Below are 25054 nucleotides of genomic sequence, written 5' to 3' on the forward strand. Positions count from 1 at the left end.
TTGTAATCAATATTATTTTATTACTTCAATCATTACAAAACGAATTTACATAAAAAAATTGTTGGTTTTTATATATCTCTCTTTTCGAAAACTTGACACTTAGAAAAACCTTTCAAACATGACAAGGAAAGAAAATACGGCCTGAGAAAAATCGACAGCTGCTTTCTGCATCTAATATCTTTTAACTTTTTTTTTACAGTTGTACAGCTGCTGAGCAATTGAAATGTAGGTTAAATTTGGCAGGATACTTTCTTGGACGCTTCAACGCCATCAAATAAATTATCTGTAAATGTTTTTTTTTTACAAAGGGTCTATCTTCGAAATGTTATAAACATCTCATTATGCATTTGAAAAACAAAAAAGAATTTACATTCAATATATCGCCGGTTTGGTAGGATATTTAATCAAATATGGACCATAGTATCGAACCGATCACAATATCGATTGATCGCAGTACACGTCACAAGGTATAAGTTAATATTACCAAACGGGTATCCAACTTGTACTTTGAATTACAATGTATGCGAATGGGATATTTGTCCGACTCGAGGAAGGCAATATATAATGGAAGTCTTTAAGAGTGGAGGGCTCTGTGATAGCTGCATGTCTTAACGGTGTTAATCAGGGGGTAGGAAGCTTCCAAAAAGTGGGGGGGGGGCGGCACAACATCAGAGGGGCACTTTCTCATTCCACTACCATCACTGGTTATGCTATAAACCGATACACACCGGCCATATCACTTACATATATATGATGCGTTAGTATGCTATCAATAATATTATGGTGCGCTGCAAAATTGATTTTTTATTTTATTTACTGAGATTGATAATTGTTAACCGTGCTACAAAAAGATATATGGAATGCCATTTTAATAATAGCATGTGCAGACTAAAAATAACAATAAAATTACAATAAAATATTAAAATTAACAAACGCTTAAGATATCCAAAAGACTGTTCTTCATCTAAGGGGCACATTTGATTTGCTTGTAGGGCACATTTGCTATTTTGGAAAAAAGTAAGGGGAGCGGGGCACGTGCCCCCGGTGCCCCCCCCGGCTTCTAGCCCCTGTGGTTAATCATTACTTTGAGTCATCTCTGAATGGAAGAAAAGCGATCGCGTGAAGGGCCCACATGTACAAGAAGACTCAGGGTGAATTTGCATACAGACGTGTTGATACTATGACTTATTCAATGTTCCACTTGTGCAATTTCGCTCAACGAAAACATACTTAAGAAAATACAAGTTAAGATGCCTAAAACAGTTAGCTTGACTTGAAACTAACAAGATATCGTTTAAAAGATTGCTTCTTCAATAACTAAGAACGGAAGCGTACATAAAAGTATTGATCAATGCATGGTGACGTTGTGATCTGCGTTCCAAGACTGCTACTTGTGAAGTTTCACAGAACTACAGATAAAACCAATGCCCTCTTTAGTTAGGTGTTGCTGGTGCGCCCCTTTCATATCAAAATTTGAATATCTGCCAGATACTTCGACCGGGCAAATAACGGCGACGTCTTTGGAAAGGAGTATAGCCTAATCACTAGTAAAATAACATAATTACTAATTAAAAGAGCTATATATTAATACGACAACCTTTGGAGTTGGCAGTTAAATTTGCATTGATTACAATATTTCCTATCAGTTCGCTGAATTATTCAAAGGATGACTGCAAACCTTCGGCAGCTACATCGTTCTTGGCTGGATCAAGCAAGTCGCAAAGCTGAATAAAAGTAATAATAATAATTATAATAATAATAATAATAAAGAGAGACATGGAAACAACTTTTATTGTAATCTTACTCTAGTTTAAGTATGATATATGCTTAATTTATTTTAAATAAGTGAAAATAAAAATGTACATTCCATTTTTTTTCAGTACCGTAACATATTAACATATTTGAATGTTTCATATACGTTATCACTTCATATACAAATCAAATACATACCGTTGGTGATAGTTTCATATAGTTCTGCAGCCATATTAATTAGAATCTATCAATTAAGCTGAGTCAAACCATTGTCTTATATATGTCATCAATAAAGTGAGCTTATAAACACTCGTATAGTTCTAGTTCATTGAATATAGATATTGAAAACATAACAATTTGCAAATACGTGACGGGCTAATAATCTCTCAAATACTTTGCAATTTGGTTACATAACATATTTTGTAAGTTAATCAGTGGCAATTGTTTCTTCGAAATTTGTTAACTTGCACAAACTAATAAATGAGACATAATTTGTAGTTGATTAACTAACGTTTACGTTGCTTATGTTTGTTTTTCTTTAATTTCTTGATGAATCTATACTCGCGTCAAAATTGTCGTTTGAACTTATATAAGCAAAATATGACATTCAAGATTTGACAATTATGAAATGGATTGTAAACAAAATGTCAATTTCGAGAAATTACATGTTGTTAACCTATCAATGTTTTGTGTTGTTACTGACGACAAAGAAGCTAAAAGCATAGATAGACCGAAACTCGTTCATTACTTAGCTTATAACTCCAATCACGCTGATCAAATTACGTCGGAGTTTCTAAGCATTAATATCTAAAAAAAAACTGTAATTGTAATTAACAATTATCAAAATCAATTTGTATAATGTAGAGCCTTTTTCTTCTCTTTCATTATCCATTATAAAATATTGCGTGACTCGGCAAATGCGAGAGACCACTTAGAGTTAAGTACAGTCTCATAGAAGACAAACCATCATATATTCATATCTCAATGACTTGTATATATAATCATCTTTATCACGGTATTATGACAGGAGATATATTACGGTTAATTTTACCTATCATTTAATTTTATTAATATTTTTATTGCAAATAAATACTACCGTCATTGTATCAAAATACTAAAGCACATGCACTAAAAATAAACCACAAGCAAGCAAAGATAAACTATGTCTCTTTTGGTTTCTTGTGAGTTGGGTCTGAAATCTGCTTGACATTATTCACATATAACCACTGACATGCGCATGCGCGGGTAGCGTGGGGTATGGTGGGGGAGAGAGTGGTAGCGACATAAGGGGGCAAAACGTTTAGTCGGGATATTTTCTTACATTCAGTTGGGGAAGAATTAAACCATCCTTTCATGACACCCCTCACACATTCAACGACCCCAGGGCCAAAAACCCATCCTTTTTAAAATTGTGCACCCCCTCTACCGATTATCCACCACCTTTAAAATCTTTTGCAATTGATTACATAAATATCACAAATAGTAAACATAAACATGTAGTCTATTTTCATCGTAAGAAAATTAGACAATTTTCAACTGCAAAGTAACTGAATAGTTTTTTTTCTTCTCATGATTCAGTTCGAAATCAGGTTCCAAAACTATAGTCATAATAACTTTTTATAATTTTTATCATTTTCTACTGTTTCTTTTCAACGGATGACTACGTTTAACTCATCATTTTAGATTAAGCAACACAAAAAGGAAATTTTCCTGAAAAGGAATTAGTAGGGTCATCTATTAAATCAATTGCACAGAGTTATTATGGCAATATTGACCTTGTTAAGTCAAAATTGAGTGGTTTATTTTTGTAGTATTGATCGTTATAGAGCAGGTTTCAGACAAGACTTATTGTGGAATTCACACGCAAGAAATAATATTCAGCTCATTACCAAAGCTGGCTGTCAAACACATCCTAATGCACTCGAAAGAATTACTTGAAGCCCTTAAATTCTATTGATTTGATGTCGCTATGGTTTATTGTGGTTGATTTTCTTAGAAAACGGAAACGCCAAAGCAGTTGTCGCAACTGCTTCTTCGTGTTGAATGAATGTAGCTCATCAAACTTAATGAAACCACTTTTATTTAAACCAATTTTATTTAAACCTAAACAAATTGTCATTTTTTTTTTACTGTTTTCAACATATCGAACTTAAATGAGACCTAACCCTATCATCAGTATTGGGATGTGTGCTAGAGCTCAAGGCGGCATGCACAACATTCTCAAACAGCTAAGAACAATCTAATTTCCACTTGGTTGATTTAATGGCATTTCACATAGTACAAGTCTCAGGACTTGATATCTAAAAATGGCATCATCTTTATTTACTAAATGTTTATTTCTCTACCAGCCAGATGGGTTTTGCAAATTCTGAAAACTGTTGAACTTTTTAAAATGTCTTAATTAATGATGGCAGAGGTATATGCAAGTGTCAAAAGTGCTAACGTTCCATTTTGACAATATGAAACGAAAAACTTAGAGAAAGTAAAAGGTTTTGGATCCTAGTGCATGGACACTATATGACAACATAGATCTACAAAATGATAAGTACCAGGCATGACGTTTGAACTATAGCACAATTATCTCCCTTAACGTATCAATATCTTTCTTAGCTGTTTTAAGTAGTTATTCTTCCCCTATAATATAATTAATGATACTTGAGCTTATGTCTCCTTAAATATGCTTGTCTAACAAAATCAACGGAATGAGTTTTTTTATCTCTAAGTGACACTTCTTACCCCTTTAGATGTCAAAAAGAACAACAAGAAGAGAAGAATAAAAAAGACTTCGTTGAATAATGTTTACTTAGTAACATCATCATTTGATGCCCGTTTTTCCTTTGAAAAATGCTTTCTGAGATGTCATTCCAAGTAATTGACATTTATGAGGTCATTACTGTTCTTTCTATGTTCCAAAGGCTAGGCTAGATGCCTACCGCTTTCATTATGTACACTAGTTTCACGTGGTGTCTTAATAAATGAGTTTCATATTTATAAAGTCTTAGTGCAAAAGAACGTTTGCTCTATTTAATCAATACTTGAATCTGTTTATACAGATATGAAGACTGCATGGAATATGATAAACGTCCACGAAAATATGATAAGTATTTAATCCCTTAGATGCAGTTATATGTTAATGAGCAATCATTTTATAGTTAAATACCTTGACTTAAGAACTTGAGATACACTGCATTCATTTATATAGTGGCATATACTTCATTTATAAGCCTAACGATATCGAATGTAATGTGGGCAAAGATTAGACATAATTTTAGATCCTTGTGTTTGCAATGTCGTTCCTATATATGCAAGGTTACATTAAAGGTATATTTCAATATTTGATATAACAAGAGATATTTCGGAGACTCGCGTCAAGAAATAGCTTCACCTTGCTTAGCTTGAGAACCGCACAAAACGTCACATAGAATGTATGTATATGTATGTATGAATGTATGTAGTTTAGATCCTCCTGCAAGCAGAAACTCGCGAAGAAGCCTCATTGGCATATCAAAGCCGCAAGCTGACCGAAGTCAGTATCTTAGATTCATATTTAACGATGCATGATTATGAAATGTCAATTGTCAACAACTCTGTAACTGGACTACATACATTAATCTTTGAGTGACTCGAACTCGGGACCTTATGATTGAAAGGCACCGGAGTTAATTCCACTGAGCTAACACTCCTAATGTCGAAAAAATGAATGTCAATGCATATTGGAAATAATTTTTTTTCATACTTGGGCATTTTCATGGCATGAAATGCGTTATGTTTCTGAGCAATTTCGTACGCATAGCAGTTAATTTTGCATTGATTTGTCAAAGTCATCATTTAATTTAATTAGGAAGACCGGTTCTGTGTAAATTCGATTTATGAACGGAAATACCAAGGCCACAATTGAGACGTCATACTCGGTAGTCTAAAACGTAGGCAAACCTCATGTGATTCATTTTACGGCAGAAAAAAGGAAGATTTATGTAGAACCATTGAATATGGAAACAAATGATACATTTAGCATGACTCAAGGGATCATCATTATTGCCCCAAAACATGGTAAAAAGTGAACTAATGGTCACAAATGTTGAAAATTCAAGATGCAGTTTATTCTCACCTCAGATCATTTTCCTTCATTGAGACATCCATTTTGTCTCTATACACTGCCTAGGGATTATTTGGAAAATCAGAACGTCCAGCAAAAGTGCTACTGAAAACTCTGAGGCAAGTTTTAGTATGCTACTTATAATCTATGACAAGTCTGCATCATTATTATTACACTAGATAGATACAAACCTATAGATTCTGTTAATGAAACTTTGTTGACTACACATGACCTTTGCCAAAATAGTCTCATTTTGTTACATTTAAAACAAAAACGTTTATAACAGAGTCACGGGTTGAAATGTGGAGAGATCCTATAGTAAACTATCCTAGTAAATATCTAGAATATATCTAGACTATTAGTCTAGATCTTACCGTATCGGTAATGATCACCACAAGATCACTCTCATAGTCCCTGACGACACTTGCATAAAACCAAGAGTAGCTGTCAAAAGATAAAAAACGAAGTATGTATATAGTAAAATAAAACATAACGGACTTATACACTGTTGTTAGATGTTAAGTGTATATATATATATATATATATATATATATATATATATATATACACACTTAACATCTAACAACATGTGTATACAAATATAAATATGCATATAAAAATATATATACTACGAAAGAAGAGTAGACATCGGAAAGAGCAATGTAAGTTTGTATGACTGGATTCGATCCTGTGGTATCAGGAACCTTGTTCTATGAACTGAACTACCAGCCCTTATCTGTGAGATATCTCTATGTGTTCATAAGCCGTGGTACTTTACATACAATGTAGAGTGCAAGGTATCACGTGGCCCCACTAACTAAAAGATCTGGATAACTCGGTAATTGGTAGAGCACAGTAACAGAAAGAAGAACTCTTCGTTAGCCTGAAATAGTCTACTTAATATGTTCGTCATCATTTTAAAGGTGTGTGTCTCGGTATAAGTGTAGACGCCAATACATACAAAGATTTAACTGGTTTTCTTATTCAACAGCCTAGGGTTCTAAAACTCTTAGGTATACATTTAGTGCATAGAGTTCATGACTATGGCAATGGAAACTCATGTCCACATGGATCAATTTGATATGCTTGACAACTGCAGGATGATCTAAATACACATAAAAACAACTCTGCTATCATGTAACCCAATCCAACTTGCGGCTACCCCTACACTCTAAAAAAGTTGGTCATTTTTTTTGCCCAACTTTTAACCAACGCTGGGGAAGTATGTATCCAACCAACTGTTGAGCATTTTTTGCCCAATTGCCGCTGGGTAATGTTTTTACTCATAGTTGGGCATATTATTTTACCCATAAATAGTAATTAAGAAATTACCCAACTGGCCTGTTGGGCAATGTTTATCATTTGTTGGCGAAATATTGAAAACGAATATCATATGGTTGGGTATCCTTTACTACTAATTGGGCAACATAGGGCTATTTATTGGTCGATATTTCGACATTATTTAAGCAGTTTTTCTCCCTTTATTGGGTAATGGATAGTTAATCAATATATTCATAATGATCAATACAGGTATTTCACTATTTCACTGTTTTTTACTGACTATACACAAAAAGGTTGAATGATATAAATTAAAATAGGTGGGATGAACATGGAAGGTTGGATGATTGTGAACAAGTATAGCATACACCAAACCAAAAAGATAGATCTAACAACACAGTGTATTGTAGAATGATTTATTGAACATCTACTTTCTTGAAGCAGCATATCAAAACAAATTTAAAGCAGATAAAACAGATGAAAATCATAAAGAAAAAATACACTTATCACATCCCACTTTGCTATTGTAGCATGCAACTATTGTCAATCAATTGTGATAGAAACATGTAACTGTCATCCACCCATTGCTATTGTAGCATGCTACTCACGTCAACCCATTGCTATTGTAGCATGCTACTCTCATCCACCCATTGCTATTGTAGCATGCTACTCACGTCAACCCATTGCTATTGTAGCATGCTACTCACGTCAACCCATTGCTATTGTAGCATGCTACTCACATCAACCCATTGCTACTGTAGCATGCTACTCACATCCACCCATTGCTATTATAGCATGCTACTCTCATCCACCCATTGCTATTGTAGCATGCTACTCTCATCCACCTATTGCTATTGTAGCATGCTACTCTCATCCACCCATTGCTACTGTAGCATGCTACTCTCTTCCACCCACTGCTATTGTAACATGCTACTCTCATCCACCCATTGCTATTGTAACATGCTACTCTCTTCCACCCATTGCTATTATAGCATGCTACTCTCATCCACCTATTGCTATTGTAGCATGCTACTCTCATCCACCCATTGCTGCTGTAGCATGCTACTCTCATCCACCCATTGCTACTATCAATAATAGAAAACTAATCCAAATGTAGGGAGCACAGGTGGAAACACATATCTTATGTTTCAACATTTAATTACATTTTAGTTTTGTTGGAACGAGACTGGTTAACTAACACCAGATCATTGTGATGCTAAACCAAAGCTAGGGGTACCATCATGTCATGTTAGTACTCTATGCACAGGTTTTCCGAAATATTAACTGATTTTGTAAGACATTACTGTGATGGTGTTAATGAATATAATCTATTAAAACAAATTATTTTTGGCTGATTCAGTATGAAATAAAATGGCAAACACTTAAACATGAATGATGAAACCAAATTAACTGATACTGTACCAAATTCCTTGAACGCCAAGCCATGAAAGCTAAGTAATAGAACAATGGAAGTTAAGAAAAATCATCTGTAATTTTACACAGTATTTACACTTTAAATTTGTTCTATCAAGATGTAATGCATGATATAAATACAATGAATAGTTAGGAATAAAAGAACTACTTTGAATCTGATGCGATGAAGGCACGCAGATTTCGAATGGAACTTGTGATGCTTGCCTCAGTGAAGTCATAGATCACAACCTGCAAAAACTGCCATGCAATCTTACATGTTGGTTGATATTCAATGTCAAATATGTACATGGCCTTAAAGCATACGTCAATAGCTTTCATGAGTGACTGCTGAGGGAGTGCATTCCGTTCTATGATGACATAAGTTTGTGATGGAGTTATCCGACTTCCCCTGCACACAACAAATGGCTGTGGGGTGTCCGTTGCTTTGAGGGTCTTTACATATTGGTCTATGTCAAACACTTCCTATGGAAAGAAAGAAAAATGCAATATTTTAAGAAGTGTAGTTATCTACAATTTCATGAAATGACACAAATATAAAAAACCATGTAGCTATGAATATATATATATATATATATATATATATATAATATAATATAAATGTAAATATAAATGAGCAGTCTTCAACAATTTTGAGATCCCTCTAAGCTCCCCATTTTACTGGAGCTGTCAAGAAAACTTTCAAAAATTTTACCCAGTGACCTCAAATGACATTTGACCCCCCCCCCCCCAGAAAAAAAGGAAGACTTCTTTTACTGAATATGGTTATTATACACATCAAATATGAGATCTGTCTGAGCTTCCCAGTCTGAGTTATTTGAGTCACTATTTCAAACCTGCTGTTTGAGCCCTGCATTCAAATGGATATGTAGAAAAACTTACTGGTTGCACATCAATGAAGCAGTTTACTGAATCATTTGCTGAGTTGTGACCCTTTCTACCCTTTCCACTCCTTCCACTTCTGAATATGATAGCTAACAGGGAAAAGGCCAGATTCTTTGTTTCTTCTGTGAAGATAAAAACAGTTAAACTGTTAATTATTCACCCCTTAAAACTGGCTAGTTAAATTTCTGCAGAATGCAAAATATAATATTTAGGTACCCTTTAAAATTTCTGTTTATGAGAATCACTTCCATTGTTAAACTTTCATTGTAGTAATGAGAGAAGCAGTATACATTCTAACCTTTGGTAACGTTAAACAACCAAGTTTCCAAATATTCATTACGTGAAAATTTTTGTATAGTCTCTAGAAGAGGCACTTTGCAGATTTTGACCTCTGGCTGGTGACCTATTTCTATTAACAAGAATAAATTAAGGATAACAACCTCACAAGATATGATCATATATCAATACACAATGGTGCATGTGCATGGACAGATTCACTGAGACACAGTCTGATAAAGGTTGTCACTGACATGCATGTGCCATTTACATTGCCTGATTGATGTGGAAATATTGCCTTGATGTGAGAGTACCACATACTTGGAGTCCCCCTTAAACTTAAAGCAATGTTAGACTTCATTATTAACCATTTCTTTGATTTCTTGATTTTTGAACAGCAATCACCAATGAGAGGCAGCATACTATTAATTGCAGGAACCGTATTTTAAGTACAAAGCAGTGAGCATACTTTACTGTCAATATCACCATTCATGTACCTACAGCTCATGAGAATCAAATTTGATGGACCAACAAGTCAACATATGTCTGTTTGTTTTGCATATTAAGGCTTACCCATTGTGAGGTCATCAATGTTTGTATTCTGCATACCTAGGACCTCCCTCCAATTTAGCTGTTGGCTGTATAAAATAACTTTTCTTGCCACCTTCTCCCATCTTTGATAGAGTTTGTTTGATCTTGATGGATACAGCAATGCAAAGTCTTGCTCAATCTAAAATGAAAATGAAATAGTTTTTTTTAAGTCACCAGTGGAACATGACTCTTTTTGGGAACAGCTGCATGCTAGACATGGAAAGACTCACACATTAAAAAGCTTAGAAAATAGTTACTGTGGAACCCAATTATTTGTGGATTAAATGATAATTAATGATAATTATTTCAGACCTTTAACAGCCAAACAACATACATAAAGTAACCCAGGGTAACGATGGTTTCATGAGAACAAACTATCAGTGAACACTGTTTGGCTTTCTGCTTTACTATTCCCCCTCAATGTGTAAGAACATAGATTACCTGCAGATTTTACATACACAACTTTCATTTAAGCCTTACAAAAACAAATCAAATATGTCTTTAGCCAGCTGTCTTTAAAGATAAAAAAATATATGAAAATGCCTAACTTGGCTGTAATGAGTGTCAGGTGTAATCATATTAATCATTAAAAAAGAAAGCAAAGTATTTAATAGAATTTTACCATTCCTGGGTCCAACAATCGTGGAAACTCAGCAATGGTGGTGTTAACACTCCCCAGACTTTCTTTTATTCTCTTTTGGCGGTAGAAAGCTGTTTTCCCCATGAAAACAGTAACTTGGTCTTCAGGTTCCTTGTTGTATTTAAGCCATTGATTCATCATAACAAGTTCTTCTTCATTTTCAGGTGCTACTGGTGCTGAGAAATGAATTGTAAAGTAACTTCTATGTAATTGGTTTTGCTTTGTGCGGGCTTATTGCACTTACTCTTGGATGCTGACTGCAAAATGAACTGGACAGGCTTGTTAATGCTGTTATATACAACTTTAGGTGTTCATCTGGATGATGTTACTCAATATGTAATATGTACCTTCAGTACTACTATCATCATTTTCCTGCAAAAGATGATAGAAATCTATCCTACTATAACTGAGAAAGGATAATTTAAGTCATGCCTCATTGTTACTATTCTTGTTATAGCTACCCCAAGAAACAGGCAGATTTTACTCACCACGAGGCATCTGTTGTAATCAATCCATTATAATTGTTATAGAGATATTGTCTTTACAAGCTTTTTTGTTTTACAATTCCTTTGGTTCGCACATTACCATATAAAACTTGCCTAACATCTATCGTCACCCTTGTCCCAAAAATGTAGTAAATGACTTGACATTGCAAATTGCAACAAAAATGAAGATAACTGAAGGTTAAAGTCACACTTCTCAATAACATGAATGTCAATAGTCCCAAAATCACAGGGATCTGCTACTCACCATGGCACATTAATATGAAAGTAGTCTGCATCAGTTCATTACACACCTCTGGAAATCTTATGATTACAAGCCTAAAGTTACACACACTACACACACTGCCAGTGTAGACTGCATATAAGCTACATACATATGCCAGCCTTCAGCGGGTAACCAAGCACTCATTTTAACCTTATGTATTCATGCCAGTATTCTCAGTAAAATAACATATAATTATTGCTTATTTCTTCTAGATTTAACCAAGCTGAACATGCTCTGTAGGATGTATTTACAGAAGTAGGACACTATCGAATAGAGGTGATGGATCTATAAAATAAACTAAAATACAAACCTAGCATGGGTCCTTCTTTAGGGAGTTCATCTTTCTTCTTCCCCTTCTCTGGTTCATTCATAGCAATTACTCTTTTTCTTCTGTATCTGAGGTGTTCCTCCAGGTACCCTGTTGCTGGTCTTCCTTTAGCACCTTTACAATACCATGCTTCCTGACAATAATAATGATTCCAAAATGTGAAACATGCTTGAATAAAAGAGAGTAATAGGTTTCAAGCACTCAGCCAAAGTATGTCTCTTCTTCCAACAATATTCCTTTGATATCAGATCCACTGGTCAGGGTATGTTTGGCCAAATGACCCTTTGCTCTCAACTACAGATACAACAATGCATACCTTTATGGAACCCACACTTACTCTAACCAAACTGTCTTAACCATATAATGCTCATCTGTCAGAATGCAATGAATTCCTCTTTTATCTTCAACCTTTAAGCACACTGTATAACCCAAGAGAAGATAAGGCACATTTACAGTAACTAGTTCAATTAAAGACAATTTACTTACATAACCAAGTGGTGCATCTGAGTCATTTAAACATGGAAATGCAATGACGATGGCCTGGGCTAGTGCACCTTTGATGAAAGAACTTGGCCTGTGAAAAGCATAAAAGGTGAATTATTTCAATGAGATTTTCAAGAACCTCAGTTTACTAATTTGTGTAACAAATTGACCAAGCTTGTGTGTTCTTCTCAAACGTCACACCACACCAGAGGATCGCACTGATTGACAGACTGATGCATTGTCATGGCATCATCGGCACTACAAATCCCATGTCTTTCTTGCTTTAAATGAATATGATCTGAGCAATGGATGATTACAGGGTAGCTGTGAATTCCATGGGCTATTGCATGAGGAACTGTTGCAGAGAAATGAAAATTGCCCAAAATACTCACTTATCACCATGACATTCCATCATGTGACTAATGCAAAGCTCTACAATGCTGTGTCTATCAGCTTTGTTGCAAAATTTGTTTTCATCTGTATTCTTCATTGCCCTTCTTCCATTTGCATTTTCAATCAGAATATTTCTCACGTCCTACAAGAAAACAAACAAGAGAATAGTGAGAATAATTATTACCAAGTCATTTAAGACTTAACTTCAGCTTAACAGCTAAAATTATCATGTATTGTGTGATATAAGTTATTTCCAGACCTTTACAGGAAATATTTTCTTAAATGGGGGCAGAAGGACATGGTTCCTCACACCCCATAACAATTGCTAGGGGCTCGGGACATTACAGTAACGTCCTCTGGCTTTGTACAGTAGGCTGTGTAATTGGCATGCTTTATATGAAAGAGACACCACTGGGCCCTGCCATATTTTAAATGTACCTTTATAAATATATGGATTACACTTACAAAATGAACCCGTTTTTCTCGCTTCAGTGGAGGTGGTTGGAACGAGGTGTCAGTGTCACACAAAGATTCATCTTGGCTTATGCTAGTGCCTTCATCTTCAATATCCACACAACTAGAACTGCTACTGGCACTGGTACTAACATCCAAAGGTAGAAACTGCAATTGTTGACTGGGAAGCTGAAACTATAAAGAAGGACCATCAAGGACATAAATATAAGGATTGTTAGCTAACATGTTTTTCATAATTTCATTTGAATCAATCCCAATATAAGAATAGCTATTGTAGCTTCCTAACCTTTGTTTAAAATGTTTTAGAAATAAACCAATACCCCTCTGTTAATATACACATACCAGTTCTTTTTTCTTCTGCATGGTGCACAGCTGATATTACACACAGGAGAAACGTGTTGCAATGTACAAAATGCTGCAATCATATCCATGAGTTTGAACAGCAGTTAATGGTCTGTAGTCAAACAAGTCACAAGGTTGCATAATTTCTACATCTGTGCCCACTCCATGTTGAACAGCATATGCCTGTAAATGCCTCTCATAATACAATGTCTTGAGGGGTTTCAAAACCAGGAAAACAGATTTCTGTCTTACTAAAACACACACCACTTCACCAAATGTAGGTCCTTCTTCTGTCCAAATCATAACTACAGTGGCACTCTCTCTGAACTCATAGCCATGAAGTTCAGCTACTCCAGCAACAACAATTTCATCTTCCATTCCACAACTTAGCCTTGCTGCAACTTTTTCACTGTATTCAAGATTTCCAATGGTAGTTATAACTTCCTTGCTTAGAATAACATCTTCACTGTCAATTGGTTTCTCAATCAAAAAGTCATAACACTGGGCTAGCTGATACTTTGTTGCCAATGTTTTTGAAATGTTTTGGAAATTGTTACAAATGTTTGCAAACTGCTTAAAAAGTTTGTGTTTCCCTTCAAAACGAATTGATGAATATTGTCGCAATGGACCAAGTTCGCGGATGATTCTAGGGTAGTGGATAATAATGTGCTGCTTTGGAGTCAGGTTACGTTGTGGAAACAACTGAAGGAAAAGTTCATGATGATCCTTGATTAAAGATTTAAGCATGTATGTTGCAGGCATGCTTATTGATTGGCTCATAACAATCTTAAGGATTTCAACCAATAACAAATAAAGATCCCACTCTTGACAGCTACTATTAATTTTGTCCCCAATCATCAATGGCAAGTGAATTGTTAAGCATACCATTTGGGCAGCTGTTTGCCCACTTGCCCCACTAGGATTTAAAATTTGTGACTGTCTGAAAGGGTTCGGCTTATTTTTTTTGTCCACAAATCCATAATTATAAGAGAGAATCCTGCTGTTAAGTTCTTCTAAAGTGAATACTCTTGTCTCAATAAGTCTTTGTATTATCAGATGCATCTCAAGTGGGACGATTCCTTCTGCAAAATCATGCATGATGTCTACAGCCAGGTTTTCCACAACATGATAACCTTCAATTTCACTCAAAACTGAAGTTGCCCTTATTCCAGTCTGAGAAACGTTATTAACATTAATATCTACTCTATAATTTACTTGAGTGCGTAGAAGGTCTTGTTGTTCAACCATCTGCTTTTGAAGAACACTGCGGTGACCCTTACAGAACCTACAATAATAGTTGGCACTAAAACTCATCACATATCCCAGGAGGGAATGAACACCTAGATTATCTCCTACAACCTGAAAAAGTTGAGGTCTCACTTTGCCAGCAAAGTCTTTCCCATCTATTAGAAGCCCATCTTTTGACAATACCTGCAAATCGTCCTTAACATATTTGACCACCTCATTAACACCATACTTGGAGATAAATTTAGATTTCACAAGTGTAGAAAGCAGGATATTATCTAGCCTAGCTTGGTATTTTACAGGGAGTGAAAGGACACTTATGTAAAATCCTCCCAACTTATGAATGCCTCTCTTTGCACCAAGGGGATTTGCTGTTTCAAAATCATCATAATATAACAGTAATGGAATCACTATCATTTCTTCCCTGTGGTCATTATTATACCTTTTGAAAAAGGAACCATCCCTGTAAGTTTTTAAAAGATTTGGATCACCTGAGCTTTGAACAGTCATAATTGAATTCATAACACCAGGTCGTTCCAAGTACTGTTTAAGGGAACTTTTCACAGGTACATATTGCAAAGTTTCTTTTTCAATGACTTGGACTGGTCTTCCTGTATTCCTGTCTATTTTAAATTTAAAACGGTTCCCCATCAACTTTTCTTCACTGTTTATTAATGCACCCCTGTCATGAAAGTATGATCGCTGCAAGCTTTCAGAGCTCAAATCTTTAAATGGATCATGAACACTTCTAAATATCACGTGCAAGTTTTCTTTAGCAACCTTGTCAAGTGATTTATCACAATGAGTATCAAAGAATCCTGATACCTTTCTCTCTGTATCTGCTACGATACTGTTAATAAATTCCTTGGTATCATCAATTATTCTCTGTATATGTGAATAAGCTATGCCTGATGACTTCAGTCTAGCAATAAATATAGCAGCTGATTCAGTAATATTTTCATATTCTGCGACTTCTTCATCTGCATCACTGCTGGGTGCAGTTTCATTTTCATTGCTATAGTCTATGTCAGGCCGATTGTTTTCCTTGTGTTGACATTGAGGAACTCCTATGAATGGCTCCTGCTGAGAAGAATGCTTTGTCAAGAGATGTTTCTTGTAGCCACATAATGTATTAAACGTTAGCACACATCTACCTTGACTGCAAACAATTTTCACCCTGCTTTTATTGGCAATGCCATGTACATGCTTGAGGTGGAAAAAAAGTTTCTTGTTGCCTCCTTCTATAGTCCTAAGGCATTTGAAACAGGTGCATGACATCTTTAGAGCTTACCTCTTCTCGCCAACCCTTTAAAAATTTCAGTCTCAGTCCCACTTTGGGAATCAATTCTTTTATACTTAATTCATCCAACAAGGCGAATGCAGTTACATCAATTCCATTTTCTGTTGAGAAAAAAAAAAGAAGAAAAACAATCAACCACAACTTATCATGAGAAGCAGAGTTTGAAAGCTTCGGGAGTCATATCATATGACTGTAATAGGACTGGATTTTGATGGATGCTGCCCTATTGGAAGCTTTTGCTTTCAAATTTTAACTTTGAAGTCAGTTTTGAAGGAAGTTCCATATATACTATTAGCACATGTTAATTTGTTTGTGGTATTGGGCAAGTTATTTTTCTGGTCTAACCTGCAAAGCATCCTCAGTGATAACACTTGTCACAGTTTGCAGCTTTAATTTATTTGCAAAATTTTGCAGGAGCCCAAACATCCCTTAAAATTAATTTATACTGTATATATTCATTATTACGACTGACTGAGCAGTGCCCTACCCCCCCCCTTTATGACAGTGGTTGCAACATTAATAAATACAACCATGCACAATTGTGACAACAATTAAATTCATTGCCATCAAGGTATAGCTGATGCATGGCTTGACATTACCCACAGCTGAAAGAAGCTGCGCCATCATGCCCTTTATATTTTGCTGTTAATGTCCCATCTTACAGTGTTGTACATTGTAAACTTGTATTACACTTAGTTGCACTATACAGTACAGTGCCTACAGTAAGTCTGTTGGCTCTGCCCAGCACTGAACATTTTCACCCAGCACTATATCAAAAATCGCCAATTACGCTGTTCACTATATCCATCTGGTGCAAGGAAAACTTCAAATATCTAACCTTACTCAATAACTGATAGAAATTTTGAAATTCTACACTTAAAATTTTGTGTATAGTATTAAATCAATCTTACGTTCTAAATTATTGTGATAGTTTGCATCGTTAAAGCATCAGTTCATATATAGTTAACCTACATAGGCTTAGCTTATTATCGTTGGCGAGCTTTGCACGTGACTTACTGTACGTACCGTTAGTTACTGTAGTAAAGTATGTGTTACTACTTGCTACAAAGCTTCATGACAATGTAACAGGGCAACCTTAGTATAATTTGATCATGAATATGAGGATCTGAATACTGCATTTGTCATTATATGCAAGCAATTTGTCTCATTGAAGCTAGCGTTCACTAAGTTCAAGCGCAGACAGTACTCTGATGTATATATAGCTCAATATCAATGATGAAATGATGAATGCTGTTAGTGGCTGCTCTTACAAGTCTTAGTCTTAATGGCTGCTAGCTTCAAGCAAGTAAGCTGTTAACTGGTGCACACATAGTGATCACTAAACTAACTTGGCCCTATTCCTATGCACTAGCCTAAGCCTACAGGATTTGCTCTCAATCTTACCATTTTTTTTCAAGTTACAATGTATTGGCTAGGGTAATACAGGCTTAAACTACGTTAAGTGGTTATGTTTGAAGTAAATATTCCAAGACATCGTCAGTTTTAAGGGCTCCAAAAGTAGTATTATCTGGTATCTAATACTGAGCAAATTTAATTTGACTTCCATCCCCCTACTCTCACTTTGAGTTTGACTCGAGTTGACCCTTCCCCAATCTGTCACTTGAATAACAACCAGTTCGCTAATTCTAAATTTAAAAATTCATGGGCACAATCCTAGGTTACTAGACCTAACGTCAGACGGTAGGGTTTGCTTGGTAGCTTAATTTGTACAAATTCGATCGAGCAAATTAGGCATAGCCTAACGTTAAGCCTGTGCTAGTTGGCCAGTAGCCTAGGCTAAGTAAGTGGGCTAGAAAAGTACTACTACTACGTACACTACTCCTACTATCTACGTACCCTTGGAACTTGTACATTAATGAATTTCATGCACGGTTATCTGGTGTCAAGTTAGGTCCCAATGTCTTACGTTAATATTAACATAAATTCAATTCCAATTCGATCGTTAGAGCTACTACTAGTAGTAGTATAACAATATAGCCAAAAGCTAGGCCTTATCTGGACCTAGGCTGTACTAGTTAAGTTACGTTTGACCTATCGAGTAACGTTACTCGTTATGCTTTTCGACCTTACCTGACGCTATCTCTTTGTATACCAATATTTACATCATTTTCATATCAACATAATATAGGTTTGTAATTTTGTCAGCCTACTCTTTAATAGTACATCCTTACCTTGAAACTTGTCTATCAGCTCTTCAACCCCCCATTTTTGTAGGATTTCTTCGATAGGCCTGCCCATCTTCTATATTTTCATCTACACTCGTCATCTACACTGTATGTATGAGCTATGCGATGACACGTAACGTACGGTGTTTGTCCATGCAAACACACACAAATGTATAGGCAAAACGTTCATTTTTTCGTCGCAGATGTGCGCGTCGACCCAGTCAGTACCAGTGACTTTCGATTTGGCGGGACGCTTACCAAATGTTGGGTATATTTCATTCACTTTGCACAGCGGTTTACTAAATTCTGTTTTACTATAAGTTGGTCAACACATAAAGCAGGGATTTTGACCAATATTGTTAAAGAATTCCCCAACCGAGCATTTGCCCAGAAAATATTACCCATCTTTTTTAGAGTGTAACAGCTGTATTGTTCCTGACTATGATACAATCTTAGATATTATAATCTACTTTGATATGAAAGATTAAGAACCTAACCAGGCAACTTTTGGTAATTTATCCCACAGGATCGTTTTGGATGTCACAAATATAGGTTGGTTTAAATTCGCTCACAACATACACCATAGTTAGTACTATTTTATTGGTTGAAATAATATGGCAGATACTCATGTGTTTAGATTGAGTGATATTCATCATATGTGAATCAACATAATTTGATCAGGGTCCAGGCTGCATTACGGAAATAATAGAAATCGCAGAGCAGAATATGATCCAGGAAACTCACGGCTTCGATTCAATGTTACTTTGTTATTATATTGATCTCACATTACTCTTGTTTGTACGATAAGAGCTTCTTCTGTTACTCAGTAACTTAATTCTGTAGAAGTCACGTCATATCAAGGACAAGCAGCGTTGTGCTCGGAAATGACCTATATTTCGTTCATCAGTTTAATCGCAATAACCACCCAGTTGGGACAATATTTTCTATACTGTAGTGTCATATTCCGCTTCAGAGCTCTCGTATTGTCAGTACGAGCAGTATGAATATCATGTTTCTATCAGATCAAGGTTATAGGAACTTTTTTTACTGTCAATACCAGTGGGCTTGAAGCATGATATTGGAGTACAGTTTAGAGAGGTATTAGCATTTAGGAAATTGTCCCAACTGGCTGGCAATAACAATCACATGCATTGAATATTCATAATCTCAGATATGGTTTCATCCAATGAAAAATAGGCTCAAACTTTTGTATATGATTACTGATTTGTGTCAGATGAATAGGCCTACAACGTGACCACGATGAATTAATACTCGCTATTGGTATATAGGGGACTGTGTGGTCTAGTGAGCTTTGAGCTTTTACCTATTATAAAAGCATGTTTGTATACTCCAAATTTGTAGTTTGCTACAACTCCCATGAAAATTACCTGCTCCCGGAGAAAGTCGGTTCGGAGAACTCTATGTCAAGTTGACAACTTTGTTGACTGTAAGAAACAGGGATTTCGTCTTCTGTATATAGATTCAAGAAATATTTCACACAAGATATAATTGAGCAAGAGTGAAAAAATAGGCAAGAATGATTTTGCTACATACATAATATAGGGATTTGGTCATGAGAGATATTAGAGATTCACATATTGTAAAGTATAATTGTTAAAATGTTTGATTCTCCTATAATAGTGACGTCATAGACGAATTCTTTTGAGTAGTAGCCTAAATCTCTTCATCTTTTTCATTCTTCACATCAGAGCCATACTTCTAATCTATTATCCTTAGATATACTACGATTTTCAAAGACATAATAAAGGCATTGAAGACTCGCCCCAAACCGCGTGCCGCCCTCCGAAAAAAAGTTAACTTTCCGTTGCTTGCAAGTGAAAGTTTTTTTTCTTATTGTACAAAAGGCAGACAGTAATGAAACGTGATATCTTGTTATCTTTTATCTGGACCTGAGATCAGGGAGTTCCATAACAACTCCCTACTGAGATGTCCATCGCTGCTATGTACGTGTTGTGGGTATTGACCGTAGCTGCATGTATTGACTGTACACTAGTGTCTAATTACCGAAGGTAGCAAGCTGTGTGTGTATTTTCTGGGATCGATGGTGGTGTCTAACACTTCTGTTACACCTCATTCAAAACTAGGTCAGATTACCGGCATCGGACGTTTCTTTGTGCGCGAGTCTTCACTCCCTTCAATACGGAATGGAAGCACAGTATTTATCAAGTCACTCACTATTCGGTTTCTTTATTCAGTGGACTTCTGTAATTTTCGAAAGTTTCAACATGTCATTTAGTTTTCAAGGCACGCGTTTATGTTAAACCTTCCTTTTGATGGTGCTAAAACACTGGTTGGTGTAATTATTGTTGTATTTCCAATTTCCTTCTCTTTCTTGTGAATTGCAAACTTGAACAGACGACTCGTGGAACTAAAATTATCGTGGAATTGATAAGAATAGGTAACACTACTGAATTGAATGCAGTTTTCTTTGTTGGCTCTCCATCGTATACCTTTGTACACATTCAACTTACTAGTTTGACTATGCTCAAATACTCGGATATCAAATAACTGAATTAACCAAAGTAGAACATCATCTCTATACTCACGTTCGACTACATATTCTATGCTCATCACTTCTGCACGTAAGTGATATTCAATGGTCCCTGCATCTTGCATCCAGAAGCTGCCAGTGACAAAGAACAAATTGATTGCTTCCTATATAGGTCTGTAGTACTTCCTTATCAATCATCCATTTATATATTCATCACTTCGATTTCATGCGGAGTAGGATATATCACATTGTGCTGTAAACAGGGGCGACGGAGCAGAAGGGTGGGAGGGGGAGGGGGGCAGGGCGGCAATCGTGGAGGAGGACTGGGGGACACAATATCAAATGTACCCCAGGTTTAGTGATTGCTTCGTGCACGGGCGCTAGGCCTATCAGGCTCATGACCCATGACTCGTGTATCTCATAAAGGAAGCTTTAACATGGGGCTAAAGTGAGATTAGTTGTTATAAATGTATTATTTTCATCTGCTCAAGCCTCCCCACCTCCAGGTAAAACTGTTGTATTTAATTTGATCAAGGTAATCCACAATAAAAAAGAAGTAAAAGTGTCGGTTGGATTGACCAAGTATGACCAATAACCATATCTGTCTGCATGCTTTAACGAAATCAATCCTGCATTCAGAATTGATTTATATATTTATATGAAAATGAAATTGTTGAAATTTAGATACTGCCGAGACCACGTTAAACTAGTATTTAAATCGTCCATGAACTAATTATTAATACATAACATGGGACAAACGGTTCTATTGAGGTGTGAAAAAATAGGTCAAAGATTTACACCATCTAATGTACACCTAGAAAAGCAGCCGATTCACACAGAGATTATAGTAACTACTGTAAATCTACAGTTTTGTACCACAGTCGTGCTGACAAATCTGATAAATCGGTAGCATGTGCTATTAAGATTACAGCAAGACCTGAGGATATTTGTAATTGCAACAAATCCCAAAACAACTTGATTTGTTGGAATTACACATATCCTCAGTTCTTACTGTAATCCTAATAGCACATGCTACCGATTTATAGCACCATCCAGTTTTTAATGTGGTACAAAACTGTAAGATTTACAGTGTAGTAACTGTGTTCTCGATGTGTATCGAGTGAGAAAAGAGTAATGGTGTAGTCATCCTTTGCACCTTTTTGCAGTTATTAAGACGGGTTTCATTTCGCTTCTTTTATGATGACTTACAAATATTTCCTCCATTCGACATTCCAGTCTGCTGTCACATCAAACGCCATGCCAGGTGCTGCCAGTGCGATCGAATCTGGACTCACCTTGGCAAGACTGGCCGCTTCACCAGGGTTGACATTTGTTGTTCTGAAGCTTCAATATAAAACAAAAGATACACAAAACAAGACAATTTGAATTTAGTCTGCCTGTTTGCTGTATTAAACGGCAACCCGTTCAGTGGATTCCCGGGTAAAATTACTATAGAGGGGTTCAGACTATAGGCCAGACAATTTTTAATGTTGAAACCGTCTGTGGTCCATTTTGTGCATAAAAGATCTCTAAACCTAAATATTATTAATTGGAGTGGTCGAAAGGAGTCCGATGGAGTCACGTGGGGTCACGTGGGGTAGAATCGAATGTGGCGGAGTGGAGTAGAATGGAATCGAATGGAGTCGAACCTCTAGTAGCGTCGACAAAAAGTGACCCATTCAGCTTTCAATCGAGCGTCAATTTGAGGAACACGGTAACTAATCTAAACCCAGTTGATTCAACGTACTAGGTTGTAAAATTATAGTTGCTTTACAATCCTCTGTACTGAAATGTAATATATTACTGGATTGGCGTCCCAAACGATTAGTTATCAAGTTTTTTGTTATTTTTATTTGTAACGAATTTAAAGCCGCAAAATACATTACAAACACTAATAACATATATAAATCATCCTCAATTTCCATATTAATCCGTAAAAAATTCTTAAGTTAATAGGAAATGCACTTTTCATGCATTACAAATAAAGACTCATAAAACTTTCATATTCCACTAATTTGTCGTATTTTGTGTTTATTCTTCAGTAATTTCTCGTAAATGAAGAACCTACATTAGTTTTAGTTTATTTTTTTTTAAAGACTATATCATCAAGTTGTACCAGAGTTAAGTCGTATTCAATTATTCTGCATCTAATCTACATCAATAATATTTTGGTTGCAATATGATAAGAATTGAATTGATTCAGAATGTTCTTACTTGTGAATATCGGCATAAATAGTACCCTTATATCCAAGATCTGTAGTAATCGACAAAGGGGGTATGCTGACATCGGTGAGAACAGACTTCACAAACTGTTGTGCCATAACATTTGGATCTGTGAAGAGAGCAAATGGGATAGTAGTCATTCCCTTATGAATAGCCTAGTGTACCTTTCTTTTTCACAAAGCTATTTTCTCGTATCTATTTGCTGTACTGCCCAGAGAACGCCCCTGGCAACGCTTTCGATTGATATTATATAGCAGGGTTTCCCTAACTTTTCCCCCCACGAACCCCCTGTGGATGTCCACGAACACCCAACTTTTCGAGACACGATCTGAGTCATTATTATACTATACTACGCATAACAGTGCTTCGTAAAAGATCAAGTTCATAGTGTAATATTGTAGAGTTTGTACGACTTGTGTAGATTACTAAATTATATGATATATCAGATTTTTAGTTCAACAAAAAGTGCTCTAGTTTGGACATTCAGAAACGTCTCACGAACCCCCTGGGATGGACTCACGCCCCCCCCCCGGGGTTCAATGCACCCCAGTTAGGGAACCCCTGCTATATTGGGTCTTGAACAGATCCTCGGTGATGTACAATGCAGTAGGCAAGCACATTCGATATAGGTATTAACGGACTCTGAGGCATGTAGGGATGCGAGAAAAAGAGTATAACAAACGACATTGAATCAGTGATATACATATGATGTCAAAAGTGGGCTTTGGGTCAAATTCTTATTTTGCCCCAACAAATTTTGAAATTTTACTAAAATAGGGTGAGACTGTGGGCTATTTATATGGGACTTCCATGAAGGTTTTCTAGGAGGGAAAACTTGGCTGAATTGACGGACTTTGGAATTTCTAAAAATTGTCTACGTGCCACATATAGGGCTAGAACGGCGGTAATGGCGCGATGAGAGCCCATTCAAAATAGAAATGTGTTGGGCGCAGTTTTGTGACGCGGTTCACCTTCCCGTCCGGGTCTAGCCTATAACTCGTAAACGCGTATATGAGTACGCGAGATCTATATATGTATACTGCATTGCGCCAAGGCGCATAGCCTAGGTCTATTCCCTGCGTCGAAGCGCACAAATTCGACATAGTCTATTTATAATTTATCTTCATAATAATTACCGACATTATAATTTCACTGATTGACAATGAGTGGTAATCTTGCTAGTGTTAAAAGTTAGTATGAAATGGAACATAAACAAGAGGAAAAATTTCACAGTAATTTTATTACTGTTAAAAGTATGATTCTGGAGTCAGGACTCCCTCCTAGCCTAGTTTTGATCAGTGTAGGGTTTACAGAAGAATGTAATCAGTGTTAACTTCATAAACGGTATTGCAAGATTGCATATAGCTTATAATAAATTTGTTCATTTGAAATCAGTGCTTGCTGCAGGCGATGAGGTATATACAGCTCAGTGGACTGCCCCTCTTGTTCATTATGAAATTACTTTTCACTTAAATTTTATACAGAAAACCTCGTATTACGAATTGAATGCTACATTTAACTCACCTTTTGTAATAATCGGTAGAGCAGTCGTTTCGAATGCAGCTAGACTCGGCAATAAGCTTACCATCGACAGTAACGTTAATACGTTAAACATCATTTTAGATCCAAGTTATTTAATCTCCGATTGAAAGTTGAATGGTATATCCGAACTCTTTCTAGTAATTATCAACGGCCGAATAACATGGAAGGGCCCGCTTATAAATTAGTTACTTTCAATCTCATTAAGCTATAACAATCTTACTACGTACGTCTCAATCCCTACGTCTAGCATAGCAACAAACTTGTACATTCTGTCAACGTTTTTTTATTGAGTTGTTGTCTGATTGAAGC

At 36.0% G+C, this 25054-nt stretch overlaps 2 protein-coding genes and 2 long non-coding RNA genes across 7 annotated transcripts in view; 1 reads left to right on the forward strand and 3 right to left on the reverse strand.

Annotated features, from left to right (window-relative positions):
• Positions 1–25054, forward strand: part of LOC139965341 (uncharacterized) — a 65724-nt gene that overhangs the window by 16273 nt on the left and 24397 nt on the right. The gene's annotated exons all lie outside the window — the stretch shown is intronic.
• Positions 1–25054, reverse strand: part of LOC139965325 (uncharacterized) — a 31389-nt gene that overhangs the window by 4883 nt on the left and 1452 nt on the right. The gene's annotated exons all lie outside the window — the stretch shown is intronic.
• LOC139965324 (uncharacterized) lies at positions 1–25054 on the reverse strand. Its single transcript, XM_071967567.1, has 7 exons — positions 24728–25054; positions 23195–23312; positions 22190–22324; positions 21036–21112; positions 19857–19938; positions 6223–6292; positions 1–1724 (listed from the first exon to the last, which is right to left on the reverse strand). Exons 1-7 carry the CDS (start codon positions 24819–24821, stop codon positions 1656–1658), a joined length of 645 nt encoding a protein of 214 aa, XP_071823668.1. The 5' UTR covers positions 24822–25054; the 3' UTR covers positions 1–1655.
• On the reverse strand, positions 7529–18883 carry LOC139965323 (uncharacterized). 4 transcript variants are annotated; one of them, XM_071967565.1, is made up of 10 exons: positions 18475–18883; positions 16274–16383; positions 13387–13569; positions 12921–13063; positions 12532–12619; positions 12028–12178; positions 10932–11125; positions 10292–10448; positions 9440–9564; positions 7529–9022 (listed from the first exon to the last, which is right to left on the reverse strand). In XM_071967565.1, exons 1-10 carry the CDS (start codon positions 18539–18541, stop codon positions 8705–8707), a joined length of 1536 nt encoding a protein of 511 aa, XP_071823666.1. In that variant the 5' UTR covers positions 18542–18883; the 3' UTR covers positions 7529–8704. The 4 variants fall into 4 exon arrangements, with proteins under 4 accessions (XP_071823666.1, XP_071823667.1, XP_071823665.1 ...); XM_071967566.1 differs by lacking the exons at positions 16274–16383; positions 18475–18883 and adding an exon at positions 13738–13906; XM_071967564.1 differs by lacking the exons at positions 7529–9022; positions 9440–9564; positions 10292–10448; ... (2 more) ...; positions 12532–12619; positions 12921–13063 and having other exon boundaries at positions 13433–13569; positions 13738–16383; positions 18475–18514.

Source organism: Apostichopus japonicus, chromosome 3 (assembly GCF_037975245.1).
Source record: "Apostichopus japonicus isolate 1M-3 chromosome 3, ASM3797524v1, whole genome shotgun sequence".
NCBI lineage: Eukaryota > Metazoa > Echinodermata > Holothuroidea > Aspidochirotida > Stichopodidae > Apostichopus > Apostichopus japonicus.

Bases quoted from the DNA above. Each gene is read 5' to 3' on its own strand.
- LOC139965323 (XM_071967564.1), bottom strand. From the start codon at position 16,260: ATGTCATGCACCTGTTTCAAATGCCTTAGGACTATAGAAGGAGGCAAC.
- LOC139965324 (XM_071967567.1), bottom strand. From the start codon at position 24,821: ATGATGTTTAACGTATTAACGTTACTGTCGATGGTAAGCTTATTGCCG. The intron at 19,939-21,035 runs GTGAGTATAGAG...ATCTATATACAG, and splicing joins CATAGAATATGTAGTCGAAC to AAGACGAAATCCCTGTTTCT. The intron at 1,725-6,222 runs GTAAGATCTAGA...ACTTTTATTCAG, and splicing joins TGGTGATCATTACCGATACG to CTTTGCGACTTGCTTGATCC.